This window comes from Aythya ferina (genome assembly GCF_964211825.1).
Source record: "Aythya ferina genome assembly, chromosome: Z".
NCBI classification, from domain to species: Eukaryota; Metazoa; Chordata; class Aves; order Anseriformes; family Anatidae; genus Aythya; species Aythya ferina.
In genome coordinates, this window is record NC_140299.1 from 10,802,385 (window position 1) to 10,824,384 (window position 22,000).

Here is a 22,000-nt window from a genome sequence, read left to right on the forward strand (position 1 = left end):
AACTACCAGCAGCATAAGAAAAAATATCTTTGTTGTTGAGAATACATCATAAAATCACAATCATTTTATACATATTTTAGTATTTCATATATAAATAAAATGGCCTGTATGGTTATTGGAATGTGTAATAGGAACAAACATATGGATTTTAATGTGAAATTAACAAATTCTTGGACCCTACCTCATCTTCCATTGCTTCTCTGGGGCTTAACATATTAACTCTGAAATACTTCTCGGAAGAACGTTCCTCAAGCTGTGATGCCAACAATAACTCCAAGGATTATTGTAATTCCATTTACAATCACTTTTCCTACCCTTTTCCTGGTTTACCCTGACATATAGCAATTTCTGTGTGTCAGTATTTCAGCTTTGCAAGAAAGACTAATCCTGTATGTACCTGGCACAGTGCTGAAAAGAACATTTTCCAAGCTTTATGACTTTGTTAAACCTATTAACAACCAGTATTTTTCCATCACTACACACTCTTGCAAATGTTTCCATTAAATATATTTCCAATATTAATAAAATAACAAACTCTTTATTATCCTTCTGCTTATAACTTGATGTCTTAACATCAAAATAATATTTCTTTCTAATAAAATTATACATAGCATTTATATGAAACAACGTTGTCATGTGCATGAGCCTAGTAATGACTAGACGTGTAGATATTTCTACATTCTTATTTTGGATTCTTGGGTAGTTATTTTTGGAGCCACGGAATAATAAATAATTTACAAGGTAATGACTTCCCTCTCTCTGGTAACCAGGCTTAAAATTGGAAACGACTCCTCTGGTCTGGCTTTATAAAACTTTGGGTATGCTGAAGAAAACATATTTTTTTTCTATCTGAATGTCTGTATGTATTTCTCTAGAAATTGTAGTGAAACGTTTCTGATACAATATGTTATGAAAGCTATCATACAATTAATGAGAAATAAAATTATAGAAGTCTACACAAAGATCTTAGCTGGATGCAGACAGAAGGCTGAACATTCCCAGATAGATGTGCTCAGAGGGGCTCTCCCTGCTGGAGGAATTTCTGTGTCTTGTGGGGTGGATTTGGCCTTACCCATGGTGTCCTCTCACCGCTGCTGGGATGCAGCCAACAGCACTTTGGAGCAAGGAGTCTGTGGAAAGAGGAGTGTGAAGCACAAGGAGAAATTCAAGGAGCTCTTTCTTTCACCTTTTTTATGGAGGAAACATGACTGCTGGAAAACAAGAACAAAAACAGCTCGGGGCTGTGAAAAAAACATGCAGACTCCAGAAAGGGAAGTTATTGAGCTCATCATTCAAAAAGGCATGTAAAAATGCACCCTACTTTATGTTTGCAGGTCTGTAGGACAGCTTCCTGCACTCAGAGTGAGGCATGTATTTTATCTACTTTCCTGATCCACTCACAGAAGTTCCCTAAAGACTTGTGCCAAGCAGCATATTGTTGCCTTTCCCTGAATTCAGTGGTCAAGCTTTTAGTGTAGAAACTTCTCATTTGTTAGTTGTGGGAAAGCAGAGATTAGAACTCAGGTAAGTGCCTTTTTTTTTTTTAGAACCCATTTTCCTTGTGGGCAGGGGGCAATAAAATGCAGTCCGTATGTAGGAAGTGAGTTATTTAACTTATTATTTAGTGTCTGATGGTCCAAATAACTGCAGCTGCTAGTTCTGTTGTGGAAATCAACCTGATCCAGCAGGTCATGAGTGGTGGTGCTAAACGTAGCCAAGATTTACATAATTTGCAAGGATTACAAATACGTAACTTGACAAATGTACTTATTGCATTTTCATGAACTATATCATTTATACATAGTTGCCTGTTTAAAATTAAGAAAATAACACATACATGCCTCAGATTGCTGCCTTAGGGCTTTTTTTTTTTTTTTTAATTTTAGTCTGCTCTGTATAAAACCATCCTTCCTTTGTCCACAAGTTCCTTCCCCAGGTCTCACTGATTTCCACTTTACTTCATTCACAAGATTACTTGGATCTGTAGCTGCTGGGTGAGCTCCTTCCAGAGGAGAAGCCCAAAGATCTTATGGTGAGAGCACTATCATTTTTTCTAAGCTTTACCAGTGACTTAGTCATTGCTTTGTAAATACTGATGTATGTGTAACGTGAAGAGGAATAAAGAACATTAGTGTTCTTAAAGCTAATGCCCTTGCTTGTGGCATAACGATAGTGAGGAGTTGGAAAACAATTACAAGAATTAACATATCCCCTTAAGATAATATACAAAAGATACAAAATGTCTAGACAGCTAGCTGTTTATACAACATGACCTGTTCTGGTGGGGTAGGGATTACACCAACTATCTTTTGGCCCAGAGAATATGGAAGGGGATCCAAACCTTTCCATATTATCTGAAAAGCGCCTGCTTATATTTTTGCTGGTATTTATTCTACTAGAACATACAAGCCATGGAAAACATGACAAAATACGATTTTCTTTGCATTTGTAACATAGATAGGACCCAGTACTGAACATATGGTAGAAACAGCAGCTACACAGGTACAACACTGCATTTTTGTGCTTAATACACTCCTTTATCTTCTAAGCACGGCAAAGTCCTCAGCAGCTGTGGAAATCCAAGAAAAAAAGAAAAAAAAAAAGAAAAAAAAAAGTTAACATACATCATTTATGAGGTATGGTCTAACTTTGTGCATCCAATTTTCCAGTGTAAAAAAAAAGGGTACTCCCTTTTATCCCTCTTCAGAAATACAGGATCCCATGTGCAGTACCTCACCTTAGCTATGCTCGTACCACTTGAAATGCTTTGTCATGTGCACTCCTGCACCTACCACTCCTCATATACCCAGCCAAATACACTGTAACTTCTGTGTTCCAGTTCTGTGAATACCTTTTAGAAGGTCAGTAGATCCCCTCAAATCATTTCTAGATCAATAAGCAGTATCTTTATATCATTGCTTCATCATGTTTTTTGGCTTTTTTTTGTGCCAAAGTGGGGCATAACAGAAGGAGACAATTCACATAAAGCTGACCTCTGCTGTGAAACAGAGATCCACTTTTCACACTCTCCTAAACCCGGGGACACTAGCTGGAGATTTGGGTTCCATGGTATCATTCATTTACATGTATGAAGTAACCGTGGACCTAGGTATCCATTTCTGATGTCTTTCAGGGATGATGATCAGCTACTCTCCTACCCCCGCAAAATCTAGGTACTGGGTCATTTGGACACAGAACCGAAGGTAGGCAGATGAGATGCTGTGGTCTGCCCCATTAACAAGCGTGTGCCTTAATCCTGCTAGCCCAATACACTAAGAAGGTTTTCCTGATAGTCTATATACAATGCACAGTGCAGGCTTGACGGTATGGAATTACTGCAAGGAGGCCACCATGAACTGGGAAAGTTACAGTACAGGCAGCATGGTTGGGGAAAAGCAAAGAGAAAACTGAGAAATAATATATATATATATATTTTACATTGTCAGTGCATTTTTATAGTGAAGAACTCTAAAGGGGCTCTATTTGTCAGTAGGCATAGCTAAGGATGGGCTGCCTTCTGTATCCTGGAGTCTCTGGGTGATGTCCGTGGTTTGTAGTCTTCTCCAGATCCAAAATCCACTGTGTCATGATAGTTTGTAAATTCCTGAGGTAATGGAAACTCCTCTGTTGATGAATGAGTCCTGTGTCCGAACACTCTCTCTTGCAGCTCAGCGATGTCATTCCTGATGTCTGCCATCATCAGCAGTAAGAAGTCAAATGAACCTGGTGGGCCCTGCAGCCACAAGGTATGGTCATTAATCACGTTCCACTTTACTCTTACAGTTTTCAAACAGGTCAATATAATTGCCCTTGCAGGGGTGATTCAGTAAAATACTGCTTCATAACTATTGCCAGGAAATAAACGCCTCTTTTCAAATCAACCTGATCAGGAAGCATTTTTCAAAAGGCAAATGTTTTTGTAGACAGTCTATATTTACTAGGTTCTCAGCTCTTTGTTATTTAACAACTCATTTGCTATATCTGCCTCCTAAGAGCATTTCAGCACCTCATGGGAACAGAGAGAAATCTTGGTTCCTTGTGTTCCTTCATATTAAAATAATAGAAATTACATGCTTAAAATAACTAGTTAATTGATAATTATTAATATTTATTACAATTATCTGGGGAATGCTGATGTCTGGAAGTTAATTTTCAATACATTAACCCCACTGCAGTCCCTCACTTAGTAAACTTATTAGTAATTACATTGTAGAAAATACTGCCCATTTTAATCTAATTTCAGAAAAAAATAATTTCTTTTAAGCTGTTGTCACACAGTAAAGTATGCTATTTAATACTGAGAATATAAATGTATGAGAATTCTCTCACCAATGAGAAAAGACTGCGACAAACAAAATTTTAATCAATTTCACCTAAAACCAGATTGTAAATATTCATCCTTCTCTTGCTGATTTGCTCAAAGTCCCAAAGAGAGATGAGAGGCCAGATTTTAAAAGGTTTGAGAGATCAAACTCCCACTATGAGTGAAGCTGAAATGTACTAACTAGCACTTGGCATGGGTTCTTGTGTTTCTGCCTGCCGTAGGGTGGAGGGGCACTTTCTGCCTTCAGTGTAGCATCCAGCGAGGGAGGAGGTGTGTAGAAAAGAAACTTGGATGAAAAAGAGTATTTTCTTTCTTTCTTTCCAATAACCTTTTCTGGGTATGTAAAGTGTCATTCACTGTGATTTTGACAAAGAAAAGTTTTTTTTTCTTTCTTTGTTTTCTTTTGGTTGGCCTGCTAGTAGCCAGCATCACTTTGCTGTTGAATTGCTTGCTGAGAGCAATACTTACAGGTATCCCCTTTGGTCCTGGTGCACCTCGCTCCCCCTGTAATCAATACCACCTCAGTTAGTTTGCTGTGACTAAAGGAAACCAAAATAGCAGTTTACCTTTGCAGACTCACTGGCTACAGATCTAGAATCATCAGTGTTTGCTAACTTTGCTTGCTGAGAAAAAGAAATGAAAAGAAATGAAAAGAAAATGAAGTCGGAACAAATATATCAGGAAGAACACAGGAAATTGCCACTGGCTCTAGTGGGAGCAGAGTCTGGTGCTTTTGATATTTCTCCTAGACATTAACAAACAGACCAGTTAACAGGAGAAATTCACAAAAGAGCAGTCTAATGAAATGGGCTAACACATCAAAGGAAAGAAAGCTGCTTGAGAGCCTGGCATGGCTATTATTTGCAAAACTTAAGGAACATGAAGCACAACATTGGAGAAGAAAGGCAAGAGGTGATAAGAGAGTGGGACATTTTCAGTTTAGCAAAGGACATGTGGAGGTAAAAGGGTGTGACTGCAAGTGCATAGACCAGATATGCATGTGCCTGCCTTGTGGAAAACAGTACCTCTCCTCACCTTGCTGCCGTCTCTCCCTGGTGCTCCTGGTGGGCCCTGCAACAGAAAAGAAAGTGTTCACAAGGATGTGACAGGTTGTGGAGCTGAGGCCAACCATGTAGTGCATGACAGGAGGTGAGAATACTGACCACGGGGCCCCGTCTGCCCTGCTTAATATGGGATATGTCTGGAGATGGGCCCATGGGTCCCATTGATCCACGGGGGCCTGGCTGTCCGGGAGGTCCAGGTGACCCAGGAACTCCTTGACTCCCTTTCGGTCCTGGAGCCCCTACAATCAACAGCAAAGGTTACCTGCAAGGGAAAGCTTTCAGGACACTTCATTAGCGCGAGCAGTGGGGACTGACTATTTTTTGAACCACCCAATGGGCTTGTTGCCTTAACACACCCAAATCCACAAATCCACAGCAACACAAGCAACACAGCAGTCATTTGAGACATTACTCCTTGTCACAGTGGGTACAAGAGATCTTCATGAAATAATTAAACAATGTGTGTTCAAAGAAACAAAGATCTCCACTGCCAAGCAGTTAGGGACACAGACCAGGGTTGAAAAGAAAAGCAGAAAAGCCTGATTTTCACACAAAGAGAAAAAGGGAGAAAGAACAAATCACATCTGAGAAACATCTCATAAAAAGAAAGCCTCAGAAAACTCATGGAAATGTTGGGTTAAAGCCATCTACATGACTGGCACAGAAGCAAACCCTTTTCAGCAGTGGTTTGCACCTCTCTGTTTCCCAGGACAGCAGCCAACATATTAGGGCAAGAAAGGCTCTGTTCTTGCATTTCACTTTATACCCTTTTCAGCTTCTGCTGGTTCAGCAGAGAATGTTAGTTTTTACAAGGCACCAGGCAGCAAAATAGAGGTTTATATCAAGAGAAACACTGTGAAAAGCAAAACATAAGATAAGGCACCTGAAACAGAATTTACACAAAACAAAGATCATTAAAGCGTCACTGGCTGAAGTGCTTTGTAATTAGAGGGGGGAGCACTTTCTTCATACTGAAGGCACGTGAAAGACACAGGAAATGAAAGGCCGAGAGCAAAAATGGTTCAGCAGGACAGAATATTTACAGCAAGGGTATTCATAAGGAGTAAAATTAAGTTCAGTGATGAACCTCTCAGACTCCTCCTGAAGACCCGGCCGTCCTGTTGCTAACGGCGGGGCAGGGGAAGAGGTCAGCGGGGATGGTTTTCAAGCAGAACAGAGAATTCTACAGTACCTTGGACAGCTCAGTCATGGGGAAACCAGATGGAAGAAATGCAGAGTCAGGCCTATGTTAGAGAGATTGCAAGACGGCACAATGTACATTTCAGAGTCTGGTGCAGAGTCTCTAACCACAATGTCCTTGCACTTATGTTATACTGAAGGCTGAAGATACTCGTCCTCCAAGAAAATGAGATAAAGACTCAAAAAACAAAGCAAGACTGCAAAAGTGGGGATAAATGGTGGGCAGTTCAGTAGGTAGTAAATCAAACCTGGTATGAAATATCAGCTAGTCCTCAGTAAGAGTATTCCAGAAACTTGGAACAATAGTAAAATTCCTTGCATTTATCACTAACCCCAAATCAGATCTGCATTCAATGGATTTAGCAAAACTTTTACTATCACTGGCTGCAGGTTGCAGGGTGTCTGGCTTAAGCTAGAGCCTTAGTAACTCTCTGCCTTTCTCATTGTTTCACTCTATACCTTAACAAAGTGCAGAAGGTGTGAGTGGAGTTTTACTTTTCTTTTCAGATTCCTTTGAATCTAGAACACAACATAAAACCAAGAAATGAATCCTTGCAGAACAAGACAAGGAAAAATAAAACAGTTGGCACAAACCTCCGCAAACTGAAAGCACATTTTCTGCTCTACTAATGACAGTGAGCTAAAGTAATAGGTATTTCTGAAATGAAATGGGGAGTGTTTAAGACACAGTTAAGAAATGGGAAATGACATCTGAAGCAGGTGAGATATCCCTGGGAGAGGGAGCACTTTAACACGTACAGGACAAACACAGTTTGCACGCCAAGAAATACATTGAGACTAAGAAACACAATGGAGTGATGTTAGACAGTTCGCAGAGGCTGACTGAATAATGACTGCAAAGTTTTTCTTTTTCAATTTATTGCAAATGCCAATATAATCATAGCAATCAAAATATGTAACGCATGAAATCCTATCATACTGAAAGACTGAGGCTTATTATTTTTACTCATGGCACTATTTCACACTTACGTCCCTCTGGTCTGTATCTTACCTGGAGGACCTTGTTGGCCAGGCTGGCCTGGGGGGCCAGGGATATAAGCGTTAGATGCAAGCACTTTTTCACCAGTGATGTGTTTGCTAAGATCAGCAGCATTATTTGGTAGCAAAGCAACCTGCCAAAACCAAAAATCACAGTAAGGCCTCCATCATTCATCTGGATAAACTGCATTCTTGATTAAACTTTGATGTGGACAAATAGCACATTTAAGTGCTTCAGGAAAATGTAAAGTCTTTATCCATATCTGCATTTATACTAACACTGTTCTGGAGCCACCGTCAGGATTGCACTTCACATTATGTGAAACAATTTAATGCGTTACAACAACAGCATAACCACTTTTCCCCAATAACAGTAAAAGAACCCAGTATGAGCCCAGCTCATACATATGGGCACACTACTGGAGGGTGGCTGCATGCAGATAATTGCCTCATAAGGTGGAACATGACGTGAGATCTGGATGGAGGATCCTAGAGATGATCCACACTTCATGCATCTTATACCTGAAAGATACTCTCTTATACCTGAGAGATACTATATGGAAACATGGCACCCTTTGATTTTAAGGCATTTATACCTTCGGGTACTTTCCTTCCCTTGGGGTCTGGAGCCAGTACCATGTTAGAAACCCTGATGTTTCCCATTAGGCTGTTCACCTTTCAAGTCATCATGGAAAAACTGCAAGTCTACCCAAATGGAGGGCAGGAGAAATTCAGGAGGGATACAGCAACAAGTTGCCAAAAACTGAAGGCAAGTAACTGCTTGGATCTTCTCAGAAAACCCATTTTTCATTATGTGAATTTTCCTCTATTCATTCACTGTGCTTCCTCAGGCCAACATTTGTTCAAGTTCCCAATTGCTTGCACAAGTCCCTACATTTTCATAGGTTTCAATAGGAGACCAAAATGCTTTGTGGATCTGGCCCTGTAACCAAGCCATTTAACCCAATGGATGTCTGCATCTGCTCTGCATAAAGACACAAGGCACAAGCAAGTGAGAATGCAAGGAAAATTGCATACTGTGGTTTAAAATGTCATTGTCCATCAAATATCAGATTCTGCTTGCCCGGATTGAATGTATTTAATAATTAAACACATTTTAAAATATTCTGCAAATACTTAGTCTCTGCAGAGACAGCTGAAGGGAGACAACAAGCCAGAAGACCAGTCTACAGCGAGGAAAGAAGTTTATTAATAGTGAATGGCTGCATGTACAGTTGGGAATTTTGCTCTGCCAAACAGAACTGAAAGGATATTTCAGCAATACCAGGACAGATCTGGGTCAGCTTTGTTGCTGCCCTGAATAAACTTGGCTCAGTGGATTCTGCAACATTTGCGTGGAAGAGCTGCATTAACTAAAATACATGATGACTCCTGCTGTCTGGTAGTGCTTTAAATTAGCTATTTGGAATTCCCTTCATTGGACTGTTCTCAAGGCTCCTACTTGCTTCTGTAATTATTTGATATATGTCCTCCTGCCCTTATTGCAAACCTAAAGTTTGAAAATATAACAAAGCCATGCACTTGCAATACATAGTGTAAGTGAGCAAATTTCTTTTGGGAAAGAAGTTATTAGTGAAGAAATGCACTTTATAGGGCAGACAGTGTTGGTTGCAGCTCTGGGTTAGATGCACCAGCACAGTTCTGAAGGAAGAGAAAGTGAAGAAAGAACATTGGAAACATTAAGACAGTTCCTGGTGGCACTTCTGAAACACTGTCTTGGTGTTTCAGACTGGGATGCAAAATGTGATGACAGGAATAGGAGGATTTATCATCCATTTGTGACTTGGGCTTTGGAGAGCATTGCAGTTCCAAGGGCAAGATGACTGCACTATATAGAAATTAGGCAATGTGATGCAAGTCTCATAGGAATTTGGTAGATTCACTCTACCTCCCCTGAAATCTGTGGTTGGATGAGTTCAGCACTTCACAGAAGCCCCACTGGGTGTGCTTTATGTGCTTGCTCACAGAAGTGGAACTCCTTACTTTCTGCTCACACAGAAAATTGGGATCCAACGTACCTACTGCTTTGGGGTGGGCCCTGTGCACTGTCATCTTGGGTTTTCCAAGGAAAAGCTCCACTTATCAATGACCCCTCAGCCTGAAGTGTGGGACCACTGCAGCTAAAGGGCTGCTGTGTGGGGTCACAGCACCTTGCGAGGAATTCAGCAGCTGGGGGCTGTCACAGCTGCATTGGCCAGCAACCAGCCTGAGGAGGTCCCATGGCCAGCTTTGGTCAGCACACTACAAATGTGAGACCCTGAGAACATTATATTTTTTGGGAAAAAAATATATATATATTTGTGAGAATATTTTCAGTGTCATTGGTGAGACTCAAACAGGCAAGGATCACTTCATCTCTTCCAGTTTTCCCCAGCAGGAACGCTTATTCATGCTGAAGAACAAGTAAGTGTTTCTCCTTGGGGGTGGCAGATTAATTGATCTCCTCTCTAGAGGAGATGAATGTATGTAAATTTTGGACCAGATCCTACTTGGGGGAGCTTTTTCTTACTGTGTAGCCCCTGCTCCGAACAGCTCCTCAGATTATATTGCAAGTGGCCAGTCTGGATTAAAAAGATGCATTTAGTAGCAAAGACTCATTGTGAAAATGATTTTGGAGTATATTCTCTTCTGTTGAGTAAATAAGGTACTGACTTGTTCTGGCCAGCAAGGCTGTTTCAACAAATAACTTAGTAAGTTAAAAAAAAAAATTAAAAAATCACATAGCTGCTGTGAAAGCATCTACACATGCTTCCCCACTGAGTCAGCTGGACTTAAGGCATACACTATGAGTGCCAAAATACCCAGGCTCTGGTCTAGCTCACTGCTCTTTGATATTTTCTGGCCAGAAAATGGCTGTTACATACACTGGGGCCAAGCCATGTGTTTTTGATGTTGACTCACATCCTCTCAGGGACCGGCTATACTCACTAGCTTAATTTCTATTTCACCTTTTAACTGAACCAAGATTGTGATCCAGAGTGACCTTGGCGTTCTCTGTCCATAGCTCCAAATCTTAATGGCCCTTGAAAAATAATGTTTTTCCATGTGCGTGCAAATATTAGTAAGAGTAAATTTTAAAGAAAGACAGTGCTAGACACAAGATTCCCATAAGTTCGCTGTTGGATGTTGCATCTGGTATTTTGGGTGGTTTCTAGGCAATCTGTGGTTTAGATGACTTTGACAGAGCTTGATAGGAGAGTTGTGGAATTTTACCACAGATTTCTAATTAAGATGTTTAAACACATCTGTGCAATAGGATCTAGCAATGCTCCAACTCCAAGAGCTGAACTGCTTACTAGACTTCTTAAAAAATCTTTGGCTGCATGTCAACATGCCAGATATCTTTCCCCTACTTCTCCAGCTTCTGCTTTTCCTCCTTCATGCAAGGTCTGAGGTCAGCCTAGGGCTACCCCCAGCCCCCAGTAAATCAAGGGGAGAGTGTGTCCCACTGGATAACCAAGTGAGTTGACTTTCTGTTCTTGATTGTTGAAATACCATATGCTGGATTTGGAATTGATGGTGCAATCCCCTCCAAAAGGTATTGCTGCCATCACCTCCTTCTTTTAATATGATAGCTAGTCTGTTCTCCAAAGGTGGCAGGGACTTGAGTTCAACCCCTCCTTTCCTAAGGAGACCCAAAACTACACCTCCCACCTCCAGAAGCACACCCTGCTTTCCAGTTGTAGGGTTTGCTGGATTGGATCCTTCTCAGGCTCTTCTGCTAAACGTAATTTCACATAAAGTTCATAGAATCCCAAAGCCTTAACCACAAGGCTAAAGACTTATTCCCATAAAGTGTCTCTCTGGCAGGCAGTAATGAATTTTTTTGTACAAAACAGAAAAGCTTTTACCACAGATACTAAGAGGCGTCCTCCACAGAAGAACTTGGCCACAGGGAGTGGCTGGTGAAACACAAGGGTTTGTGTCTCCTTGGGCTGAGGAGCAGGGTGAGGCCAGATCTCCTCTCTGCATGGGCAAAAGCTCTCCCTGCTGTGGGGTAAAAGATGCTGAATGCATCTGGGGATTCTCCTCTTCCTGCTCTGTCTGTACGAGGCACAACCCAGTGTGCTTCCTCTGAGGATGCCAAATCAATCAAGTCCCACTAGGAAAATACCTGGGGAAAATTTAGGCTATGGACCATGATGGGAATTAGCTAAGAGGCAAGAGCAAAGTGCTTGGCATGGCCACAGATGCCATGCAACAAGTGCACACAGCGACAGGTACCAACAGCGTTAGGCTCCCAGGACTGTGTTTGGAATAACAGGCACCTAACGGTGGAAGCCAGACACATAAAACTTTCCATTAATCCAGGCCATGAGTCTCCACAAATTCTTGCAGCAAACTAGTTGGCCAACAGCATGGTCCCAGATCCCAGAGCGGTGTGAGCCTGCTCAGCCTCACCGCCTGCGGCTGGACAGGCAGCCGCTCAGCAGCACCGCTCCGCTTCAACCCGCCTGCTGTTTGCTAGCAGGGGCTGTTTGAAAAACAGAATTTCTGTCACACGTGGATATCCATCCACATTTGTCCCCATACCTGATACAGAAGCAAAATACGGAGCAGATTCCTTTCTCTCCGTTATAAATTACATTAATGAGCAATATTAAATGCAATGAGTGACTATGCCAAATTACGTTTTTATACAATTAAAATAAACGTGTAGCTCAGGGGAAATCATTACAGCCTGTCAACATGAATTGCTTAGACTGTTACTGCAGAGCATTTCAGAGAACCTCAATGTTTGGAGGAGGTGTCACCAGAAAGGGCATTACACCTGTACCTCTGCACATGGCTCTACAAACCCTGTGCTGGGTCTCTGGGTTATTTCAATCTTACCAAAGTGCAAAAGGAGGCCACATATAGGAGCAAATAAAGTTAAAGGTCTGGGGAAGTTTTAAAATGCATTATATACTCTTATACGGACACGGATAAAAAAAAACAAACAAAAAATAAGTCTTGTGGCTGAGGGATTTTTCTAAAAAAATCAAAGCTAATGTGTCTGCTAGTGATGTTTCTGTCTAGCCACACACCTCCTGTTTGGCACGCATCCCGTATCAACACCCTGGTAGTGCAAAATCATGTTCTCCCACGTTCCCTCATCAGCAGAACGTCTCGCACTTACATATACTAAAGGTGGATCGAGTCCAAAATCCTCTGCATTCAGAATGAATGAAAAGCTGAGGACAACACAGCTTGCCAAGAAACCTGGGCTCAGGCTGTGATGGGTGTTTGCCAGACCCTGTCACCGTGAGCTTCCTTAGAAATCTGCTTACAAGCAATGCAGAAGCAAAAGGAAGAGATGCCATTCCTACACGACTTTAAATCATGCTGCCATCATCTTTATGGGCAGAAGAGCCACATGGCAGTGACAGCTCTGAGCACTTAAATTTGAACTCAGTTGTCATAAAACATGGAGGTCTCATAACAACACAACTGATCAATGTTCATACCTTTTGCTTCAGCTGTAAAACTGTCTGCTTTATTTGATGGAACTCCTTACAAGAGGCACAGCATGTCCCTGGTTTCGCCACGCTTTCAGATTTCTCAGGAAGCCCAGCTGAAAGAAAGCAGTTTCCAATACAAATATAAAGATCCAAGGGAAAGAAAGTTCATAATGTAATTGCAAAAGCAACTGGAGTCTTGAAGGTTGTTGCATTTCCCCAGACTGTGAAAAGAAGAGGCAGTCTTGCCATTATTAATGCTCTGACTGTGAGTTGCTGTGTAAGGCTGAGCAATTTTGCAGGGATAGCTCTGAGCTCATTTTTAAAGCAGCTGTTTCCAGTTAATAGTCCCTAAAGATTTTTCTTTTTTTTTTTAATACCTGAAAAAGTTAACACCCTTTCTTTTATCTTTGCATTTAGGGTAGGCTATTCCTACAGATCTGAACTGATTTACAGTGCCCTGAAGGGCAAATTTTCATACCCTATAAATTACAGTAAACCCCCTCATGACGCGGTCATTTCATTTCACTTTGCACAAGCTGTTCTTTATCATCTCTGGTCATTCCTCCATGTGATGTAAGCACCCTGAACAGAGATGGGAATTGAGATTAATGATCGGGATTTAAAGCCACATGAGAGAACAGGTCACACCACTTGTTACTACACAAGAATGGGATCTTTTCAAGAATCCTTGAAATGATTCAAATAATAAGAGATCTCGCAAATGGCATTTTTGTGCCCTTTTTCTAGTCCCATACACAGGGAATCATCTCTACACCATAACCAAACAAGCACTGTTTTAACAAATATCAGCTTAAAGAGAAATGTGGTTTCTAAAACACAGGGTAGCATGTATTTGCAAACTCTAGGTAAGCTTTTTTTTTTCTTTTTTTTTTTTTCTTTCACATATAGTTGTTGAGAAGCACAAAGCATATCAAGGCTCTGCACGTGATGCCTGGCCTTATATGATGTTACCTGTAAGGGTTATTGGACACATTTGAACTCTTCAGAGTGTGTCCTGTAATGGAAAAACTCTGCAGCTGCTCCTGGTTAAAGCCGATAAATCTTCAAAGTCTTCAAAAAGTATTGACTACAATGTACTTAGGTATTACACTGTATTTTTTTCTTGGGTCTACACTTCATCTTTTCATAAATGTGTATTGATTTTGATCTGCAACATTTTTAATACAAACAGAATTTTCTACTACTAAAGATGTGGTAATTGACTTTAAATGTTTACAGGGCCCAGCAAGGAACACTGCTGCCATCAGATGGCCACCTATGGACCATTAATGAACAAATTTAGGAAAAAAAACACGCCAGCTACCTGCTCCTAAAAATGCAGACCAATGGCATTGCAATAATCCACAAAGTCCCCCATATTTTATTTATCATGTGTCTGACAGTAAGTATGCTGCTTTTTGAGCTTCCCAGCCCCTCTTTATAGCACATGGCTTGGTAAATACCTGAACAGCTTTCTGTACCTTGTTTGGATAGCTCAAAGTTTATTGTTAAAAAATACTCCTGGAGCTTTTCCAGTGACCTCTACATAAAATTTAATAGATTTTCACCAAATTATGTCTGTGCTGTCTCCAAGATAATTTGTTTGGCTACAGCATCTCCAAACTTCATATGGTGATATCTGAACATGCAGCACCTGCTCGTTTCCTCACTGATGCATTTCTAATATTAATTATTTTGATTTTACTTCCTCCAAAGCCTTTTTGCCTATCCCTGATAGAATAGAGTCCACATTTAGGTTTTTTCCCTTAAGGAAGAGCTGTTATGATGCTGTAATTAAGACACCTCTTGATATTTCTACAAGGTAAGCCTTCTCTTGACCACGAATCAGTACTCTGCCTCTCTCATGGAGTTCTTCACCCCTCTCCAACTTTTCAGCCTTCTTTTATAAAACTGGAATGTTTTGACATGTTCACTTTTGGACTTGCATAGGATTTACAGTGACACATATAAAAAGACATTTAAAAAATGTCCTTTTCAAAAAATTCCCCTCCAGACTGTTTTCGGTACTAGTTTAAACCAAAATTTCTTTTAATAGGTATCTTACCAAACAGGGTCCCTCATAAAACACACACATTGTGTTAAGAAATGTTGCTGACAGCAACATGCAGTCATAGGGAGAAAATGCCAGAGCCTCTGCTGCTTGAAACCTTAGGAAATCCCGCTAGAGTCAGTAGAATTATGTGCAGATGAAGGAGCGGTGAATTTGGCCTTTTGTTTCATTACAAAATCCAGTTTACCTTCCAGAAGGATGTGATACACGGGTCTGTTGATAAAACAGGGCTGTGACATCCCATGGAGTTGAACATGTGTGTGGGGGGCTCAGCTAGTGTTTGGAAAACATCATTCCAGTGAGATTTCTGCAACCCCAGTTGGACTGATTTATCTGGGGAAGAAGTCCAACAGCATCACATAAGCGAGTGTGAGCTGCGTCCCGGGAGAGAGGTGGAATCCCCCTAACTCATACCAGACAGAAGTGTTGACTTGCCCAGGGAAGGAGTCATCCATCCAACACTTGCTCTGCCCCCATCCGATCCTGTATCAGGACCAAAATATGAATAAAGCCAGGATAAGGCACGGATAAAGCCAGAAGCCACCTAGGACAGGCCAGAGGGGGCAGGAAGCAATTAGACGAGAGCCTCCCACGCGCAGTGCAGATACTGAGGTCACCTACCAGGCCAGCATTGAGCAAGACACTTACATAACCTGATTTCATTGCACTAAACTAATATTATTTCAGAGAAGGCTGAAACCAGCCTCATTTTAGGAAGGGTTTCTGAAGCATCATGGGTGATGCTCCTGTCCTGATATGAAGCCCCGTGGCGCCTATTGATAAGAGAGGCTCAGTGCAGAGCGGTGTGCTTTCTTTGCCTCTGCTTGAAGGCTCTGGTTTGCTGGTGCTGGAGGAGAAGGAGATGCTGGCAGGGAAGAGCTCTGCGGGGAGCTGTGCTGCGGGCAGTCTTTGCATGGAGGCTGTTTAGTGGATCATCTGTGTTGTATTATCTGTGCTCAGCCTGCTGAGACCGTTTAATTTGCCTACTTCTGAGCGGGTAGCTGTATTGTCTCTGTCAAATGCAACATGACTGTGGATGCGGGAAGAATGCTCCCTATTCTAGTGCTCCCCTAACAAATCCAGAGCACTCACTCGAGCCCACTTGTTGTAGCTCAGAGTCAAAAAAAAAAAAAAAATCCTGGACTGCAGCGTTCAGGCAGGACGAACACGTGAGTAATAATTCCCCAGGAAACAAGCAGCACGCGTAAACCTGGAGAGAGAGAGACCCTGCATGTCTCTCGCAGTAAATCACAAAATAAAATTTAATTGTCCCAGCCGCCGCGAGAAGCAAATGATGTGTTGCTTCGGAAGTGGTCAGGCCAGCAGGCGGTGCCACGAAGCCAGCATCAAGCCCTGCTGAACGGCGAAGGGCAGGCTCCTCGTCCCTTCGTGCTCCTTGTCCTTTCGTGCTCCTCGTCCCTTCATCCTCCTCGTCCCTTCATCCTCCTCGTCCCTTCGTGCTCCTCGTCCCTTCGTGCTCCTCATCCTTTTGCACCAGCACGCTGGCAGCCTTGGTATCGTTAGCTCTGGAGCCCAGCAAGGTGACTGAAGGTGCCCTTCTCTGCTCCACACAGCCAAATCGGGAGATGTTTGCAGAGATGGGGGGCATTTCATTCCAGATTAGCTATTGGGACTGATGTCTTTATGGCCCGTGCAGTGTAAAATGTCTGTTTTTCAAATATTGGAATGATATCCACATTTGTGAATGTCCTGAACTGTTGGTTATCTGGAATGCTTTGGACATTACCCTGTCAGGAAATCTGAACTAGCAAGAAGAAAATTAGCTAAAAAAACTATTTGCAAGAGGGTTATTTATGTTATGCCTATTTCTTTAATGACCCTCATATACTTATAAGAGATAAAAAAAGATAATAAAAAAATGAAAACAACAAGAAACAACTCATGTTAATGGAGTGGGCCCAGATACACATTTTCAGAGGAAAATCAAAATTATAAATTGCTTTGGCCATCCTGTGGGATTTGAAGCACCCAGTGATATATGTGCTCAGGCAATAATAGATGAACCTATGGTAAGTTGCCGTTCATCAAAAGCATATTTTTTGTTTTGTTTTGTTTTGTTTTGTTTTGTTTTTTTCCAGAGCACAAGTTGTTCTCTTTCTCCCTCCTTTTTAAATTACTATATCAGTATTTAATCTGCAGGACTATAAGTGCTGTAATTTAATAACTGGGATGAGGTCAACAACTTTAAAATCATTTACACACAGAGCACATTTATACTCTGAAACCAAGCGAAAAGGAAGAACAAGCCCTTGCTCTCACCCTTTTCCATTACAAATTACTTTCAGTAGAAAAAAAAAAATTGACCGCAGTTATGAGAGACACAAACTAATTGCAGGTCAGCAGAATTCAAGCGTTACTCAACATAATTTAGCTATTGATTCAAATAATGCTTAAAAATACATGGAATTCCCAGGCACTCCTCCTATGAATGCCTGAGTGCTCAGAGGCACCAACCACCCAACCCATGGCCATTTGCTGATCTCAGATGGGGGCATGTAAATGCTGACTAAACTCACTGATGTTTAGTTAATGGATGAAATTAATGACAGGTCAGCACTAGGCAAATTTTATTCTTGTGTCTCTGGGCTATCCAGAGCTGGGATAGTCCAAATTGATCTGGGAGTGAAATAAGGCTTGTAGCTATTGTGTGATCCAGGAGAAATGGTCTAACCAAAGCTGTAAAGGTGAGTTTCACTGTTCAGCCACTCTGCCTGTTGAGGGTAAGATGCTTTCCACAACCTTCAGAGTATTTCCACTTTTTCCTTACAGATGTGACTTCTGCCTTACTTACTGTGTGTATGCAACTCACGAAACAATGGTATTTCCCAGGTTCCCAGGTTTTTCCAGCTTTCCCACGACCACATCCAGACGGCTGTTGAAGATCTCCAAGGAGGGAGGCCCCATAGCCTCTCTGGACAACCTGTGACCCACCACCCACATAGTACAGAAGTGCTTCCTGACATTCACATGGAAACTCTTGTGAAAAATGCCCTGTGGCCCGAGACCTTTAATCCCCACTGGCATATACCTTTATCTCCCTTGGTGCATGTCCTGCCGTCCTCCCCACGGGTGTAGCCTTCGTGGCACTCACACCTGTAGCTGCCCATGGTGTTGATGCAGATCTGAGAGCACAGCGTCCCATTGCTGGTGGCACATTCATCAATATCTGGAGAGGAGCAAGAGTCGAAAATGTCCTGAAGCTGGAGGTTTCAGACCTCAAGTACAATAAAAGACTTTCTTTAAAGCTATTGGGAGAATCGGGTTTTAAATAAATGAGTAATTACAGCACTTCTGCTGGTTCAGGCTGGAGCTCTGTGCAAACTGCAGAGTTATTAACACACCATACATTTTATCTGTGAGCACCATGTGACAGTTTCTTTGCATGGAATAGGTCACAAGCAAAGCTTGATCCTGCAGACCTTGTCTCCCTGGCCCAGCAAACCCTGCAGGGCATGGCTACTGAATCAGGGGATACTAGCCACATGAGCAGCACAGGTAAATGGAACATCCTGTATTAGATACTTGCCATCCGAATCAAACCCCAAGGATTTATTTTCCTAATGAGGCAATGTTATAGTGCCTTGAGGGTTATGGTTAAAATCATGTCCCTCTTCTCAGGCCAAGGCTCCAAATGCTGCTCAAAACCCACAGGAGGAATTAATAAAGGGAAAATTACATTGGCATGATGCTTCAAAGTGCTTAGGTGCATATGGCTTGTTTTAAGGACTACCTGCCAATAATTTCAAGGGGATTGAGACATCTTAGTTCTGGGGACCAATCCTTAGCATAGTTAAAAATCACATTTAATCTGTAATAGGAAAGAAAAAGAGAAAGGCTTCAATCTAAACTGAAAGTCCTGAAGAAGGAGGATGCATCATTAACCAGAGGTAAGCACTTCTACCCACCCAGGCAATACGGCTTCTCTCTGTTCCTGTGCCTCTCCCGGTCGTAGCGATACCCAGGATAGCAAGTGCATAAGACCCGTCCAAAATTATCTGTGCACTGCTGTTCGCAAGGAGCTTCAGCACAGACATCGTAGTCTGGAGAGAGAAAGAAGTGGTTAGGAGAAACACCAGTGGCAGCAGCTGGATGATAGTATGGCAGCAAATATTTCACCTCTGTCTTTGCTAATTAATAAAATTGTGCTACATTGTTTTTAAAGGTTGAGGAAACCTAGAAATGAAACGCTCACAAGACATAAGCAGAGAATTACAATAAAACCGTAATTGCTCATCACTGCTTCACGGTAGCTGAACTATTTCTTAAAATTGGATTTGAAGTGAGGGGCATTTTCCCAGCTGGCAGAATTTAAGAGCTCTTCTCAGAAATATTGTTACCTAAAAGCTTTTTGCTGTTTTCCTTACAAATTTTTAAGTGCTGATATCAACATTTCCTATGCAAAAATACTGTAAAACACTGTGAGGCTAGCTGCCAAATCCTGGCAGAAAGTATATCATGAGGAAAAGTTAATTAAGATCACACAGTAATTGTCCAAACCCAGCTATAATCCTCCCAGCTAAGAACACTGTTACAAAACCATCATCACTCTTAATAGCAGCAACGTGACGATATGATAAGTTGCTGGCCAGGCTGCTCAGTGAATTCCCAAAAGACTTTCTGAGGTCCCACTCTGAAACCCCAAGGAGGGCTGTTTCTGTTTTTCTGTTTCTGATTTCACCATTATGTGGCAGCAGAGCTGAAGGCCAAGAAATGGACAGTGGAGCAAAACATGGTCTGACCCTTACCCCTGCCCTGCCAGAGACAGGATCTGGTCCCTGGTGCCAGGCTGGCGCAGCCCCCTGCCTGCATGCAACCACGGGGGACATTTTCTAGGAGAAGAAAGGGGCTGAAGAAGCATCCAGTCTCTGAACCAGCACAGAAAAGCTTGCTGAAGGTCAGTTTTTGTGTGAAATCCAGTGGTAGTTTATGCGACCATTTCAGAGGAACGTCATCCTACTCACAGTGATCCACCTTGTTTGTTGCTGAGCATCACCCTCCAGTGACGAGGCACCGGGGGGCCACAGCAGAAGAATCCTGTCCCTGCTCCAGAACTAACACAAACTTACATGTACGTGTTATGACTGAATTCCCAGCAATGCACTCTGTTTCCATACACACGATATAAAATAATTAAAGCCCAAACTCATTATTGACTCATGCTAATGACTAGCAGACTTCTCTGGGTATAATGACTTTTTCCGAACAATTACAATGAACTAATAGATGGAAAAGCAAGTGAAACCACATTTGCTGTATGGAGGATCTAGAACACACGTGGAGCACTGGGGGCAAAAGTGACAGTGTGCCAGGGCACAGAAACGTGCACAGGGCTTAACAGGCTGCTGTGGTGCCAGGACCCCTGTGTCACATCAGAGCCCGCTTGACCAAAAAATGTTATTGTACCAGTGCCAGGCATTTCCCCCCTGGTGCTTGATACTTTCTGAGTAACAGGCATCCTTTCTTTCTGTTGTACTCCACAACGGTGCTGGCTTCAAGTTCTGCCACGTCTGCGGTGCTGCGGTGGGGATGGCAGTGGGACCACAGTGCCAGCAGCCAGGGTGGAATAGTGCAGAACCTTGCCCAAGCTTGGCATAAAAATACAACCATTGCTTTCAAATATGACCAACCTGGGGGCTAGTTGGGGCTTTTTTGGTAGTGCTGGGGCTGCAAACTCCTCTTACATTTGGCACTAGTAATTGGACACAGATATAAAGGATTCATGGTGTGTTTTCACCTGGGTGTGGTTTCAATTTTAATTTTCCACTGACATAAAATAGGTTGATTAAAAAGAATGGGCCAGTGCAGCAGACTTTGCTCAGTGCCCTCACTGAGCTGAACATGTCTGCTTCATAGACAGTTGCCTACACAGATGCTGGATTTGGCCTGTGTCAAAATTTGGCCTGTTCAGAGTGGAGGCAAAATTAACTCCATCCTCACTGGGTTTCCATGAATAGATGTGCACTAACAAAATCAGAAAAAAAGGGAAAGCTGGAAGGAACCACCTTCCACCCAAAGCATGTAAACCTGTCCTACGACATCCAAGCAACCTGCATAGAAAGCCCTCAGGGGTGGAAGTGTCCCACCTCCATGCTGTCTATTCCAGAGATGAAGTAGCCTCACTGATAGAAAGAGGGCTTTTTTGCCAGTGTCTGTTCCAAATTCCCCTTAAAGCCATTTATCCTTCTCTCCTTGGCCATGAAGAAGCATTTACTTTCCCCCTTGGAGCAAGTTTTCACATACTTAAAAACTGTTATCATCTTCCCTCAGCCTTCTTTTCTCTAGACTAAACAACACCATTTCTTTTTAATCTTCTCTCTTTCACCATTTTCCACGTAAATACTCTTTACGTATGGTTTTTGCATCCACCTTAGCAGACTTCCATCAAGACATTTGCTTCGTTTGTGCTCATACAAGGCTAGGGAAGGGCACAGGAGCTAGAAATGCTCCCAAAACTCCCTGCCACTTGTTTGCACACATTAACCCAAACCACACAGCGGCTGTGGCAGGTCTCATGTCACTGAGCTGTGTGTCCCCAGGACTTTGGTTCCAGGTAGTGTGACACTCTTGGGGACAGTCCTCACTGCTAGGGCAAAATTGGGCACAAGGTGCTGCAGCTCTCAGCTGTGCTGCAGCACTTCTGTGTGCTCTGCTGAAACAGGGTGCAGGCTCCCTCCCATGTCCAAGCCCAGTTTCTGCCAGCCCAGTCTAAGAAATGTGGTTTGAGGATGAATCAAAGCCACATGATGAGGATCAGGCTGTTTCAGGCTTTAAGATAACATGAAAAACTGTAGCAGAGTAAAAAATGTCCCTATGTATGCTTCCGTAAATTCAGGAATGGCAATGCAACGTGGAAGATTGC

The 22,000-nt window shown here is 42.2% G+C and overlaps 1 protein-coding gene across 3 annotated transcripts in view; it reads right to left on the reverse strand.

The window, feature by feature from the left end:
• Positions 1-14: 14 nt before the first annotated feature.
• The window catches only part of CCBE1 (collagen and calcium binding EGF domains 1), a 96,118-nt gene continuing 74,132 nt past the window's right edge, over positions 15-22,000 (reverse strand). For 2 of the 3 annotated variants that reach the window (XM_084504613.1, XM_084504614.1), the window contains 8 exons: positions 19,047-19,181; positions 18,170-18,307; positions 13,056-13,162; positions 7,601-7,721; positions 5,488-5,627; positions 5,360-5,395; positions 4,793-4,828; positions 15-3,733 (listed from right to left, as the gene is read on the reverse strand). In XM_084504613.1, coding sequence (XP_084360739.1) covers positions 3,500-3,733; positions 4,793-4,828; positions 5,360-5,395; positions 5,488-5,627; positions 7,601-7,721; positions 13,056-13,162; positions 18,170-18,307; positions 19,047-19,181 — 947 coding nt within the window. In that variant the 3' untranslated portion in view covers positions 15-3,499. Of the gene's footprint in view, positions 3,734-4,792; positions 4,829-5,349; positions 5,396-5,487; positions 5,628-7,600; positions 7,722-13,055; positions 13,163-18,169; positions 18,308-19,046; positions 19,182-22,000 lie in introns of all 3 variants that reach the window. The other variant, XM_084504615.1, reaches the window with a different exon arrangement.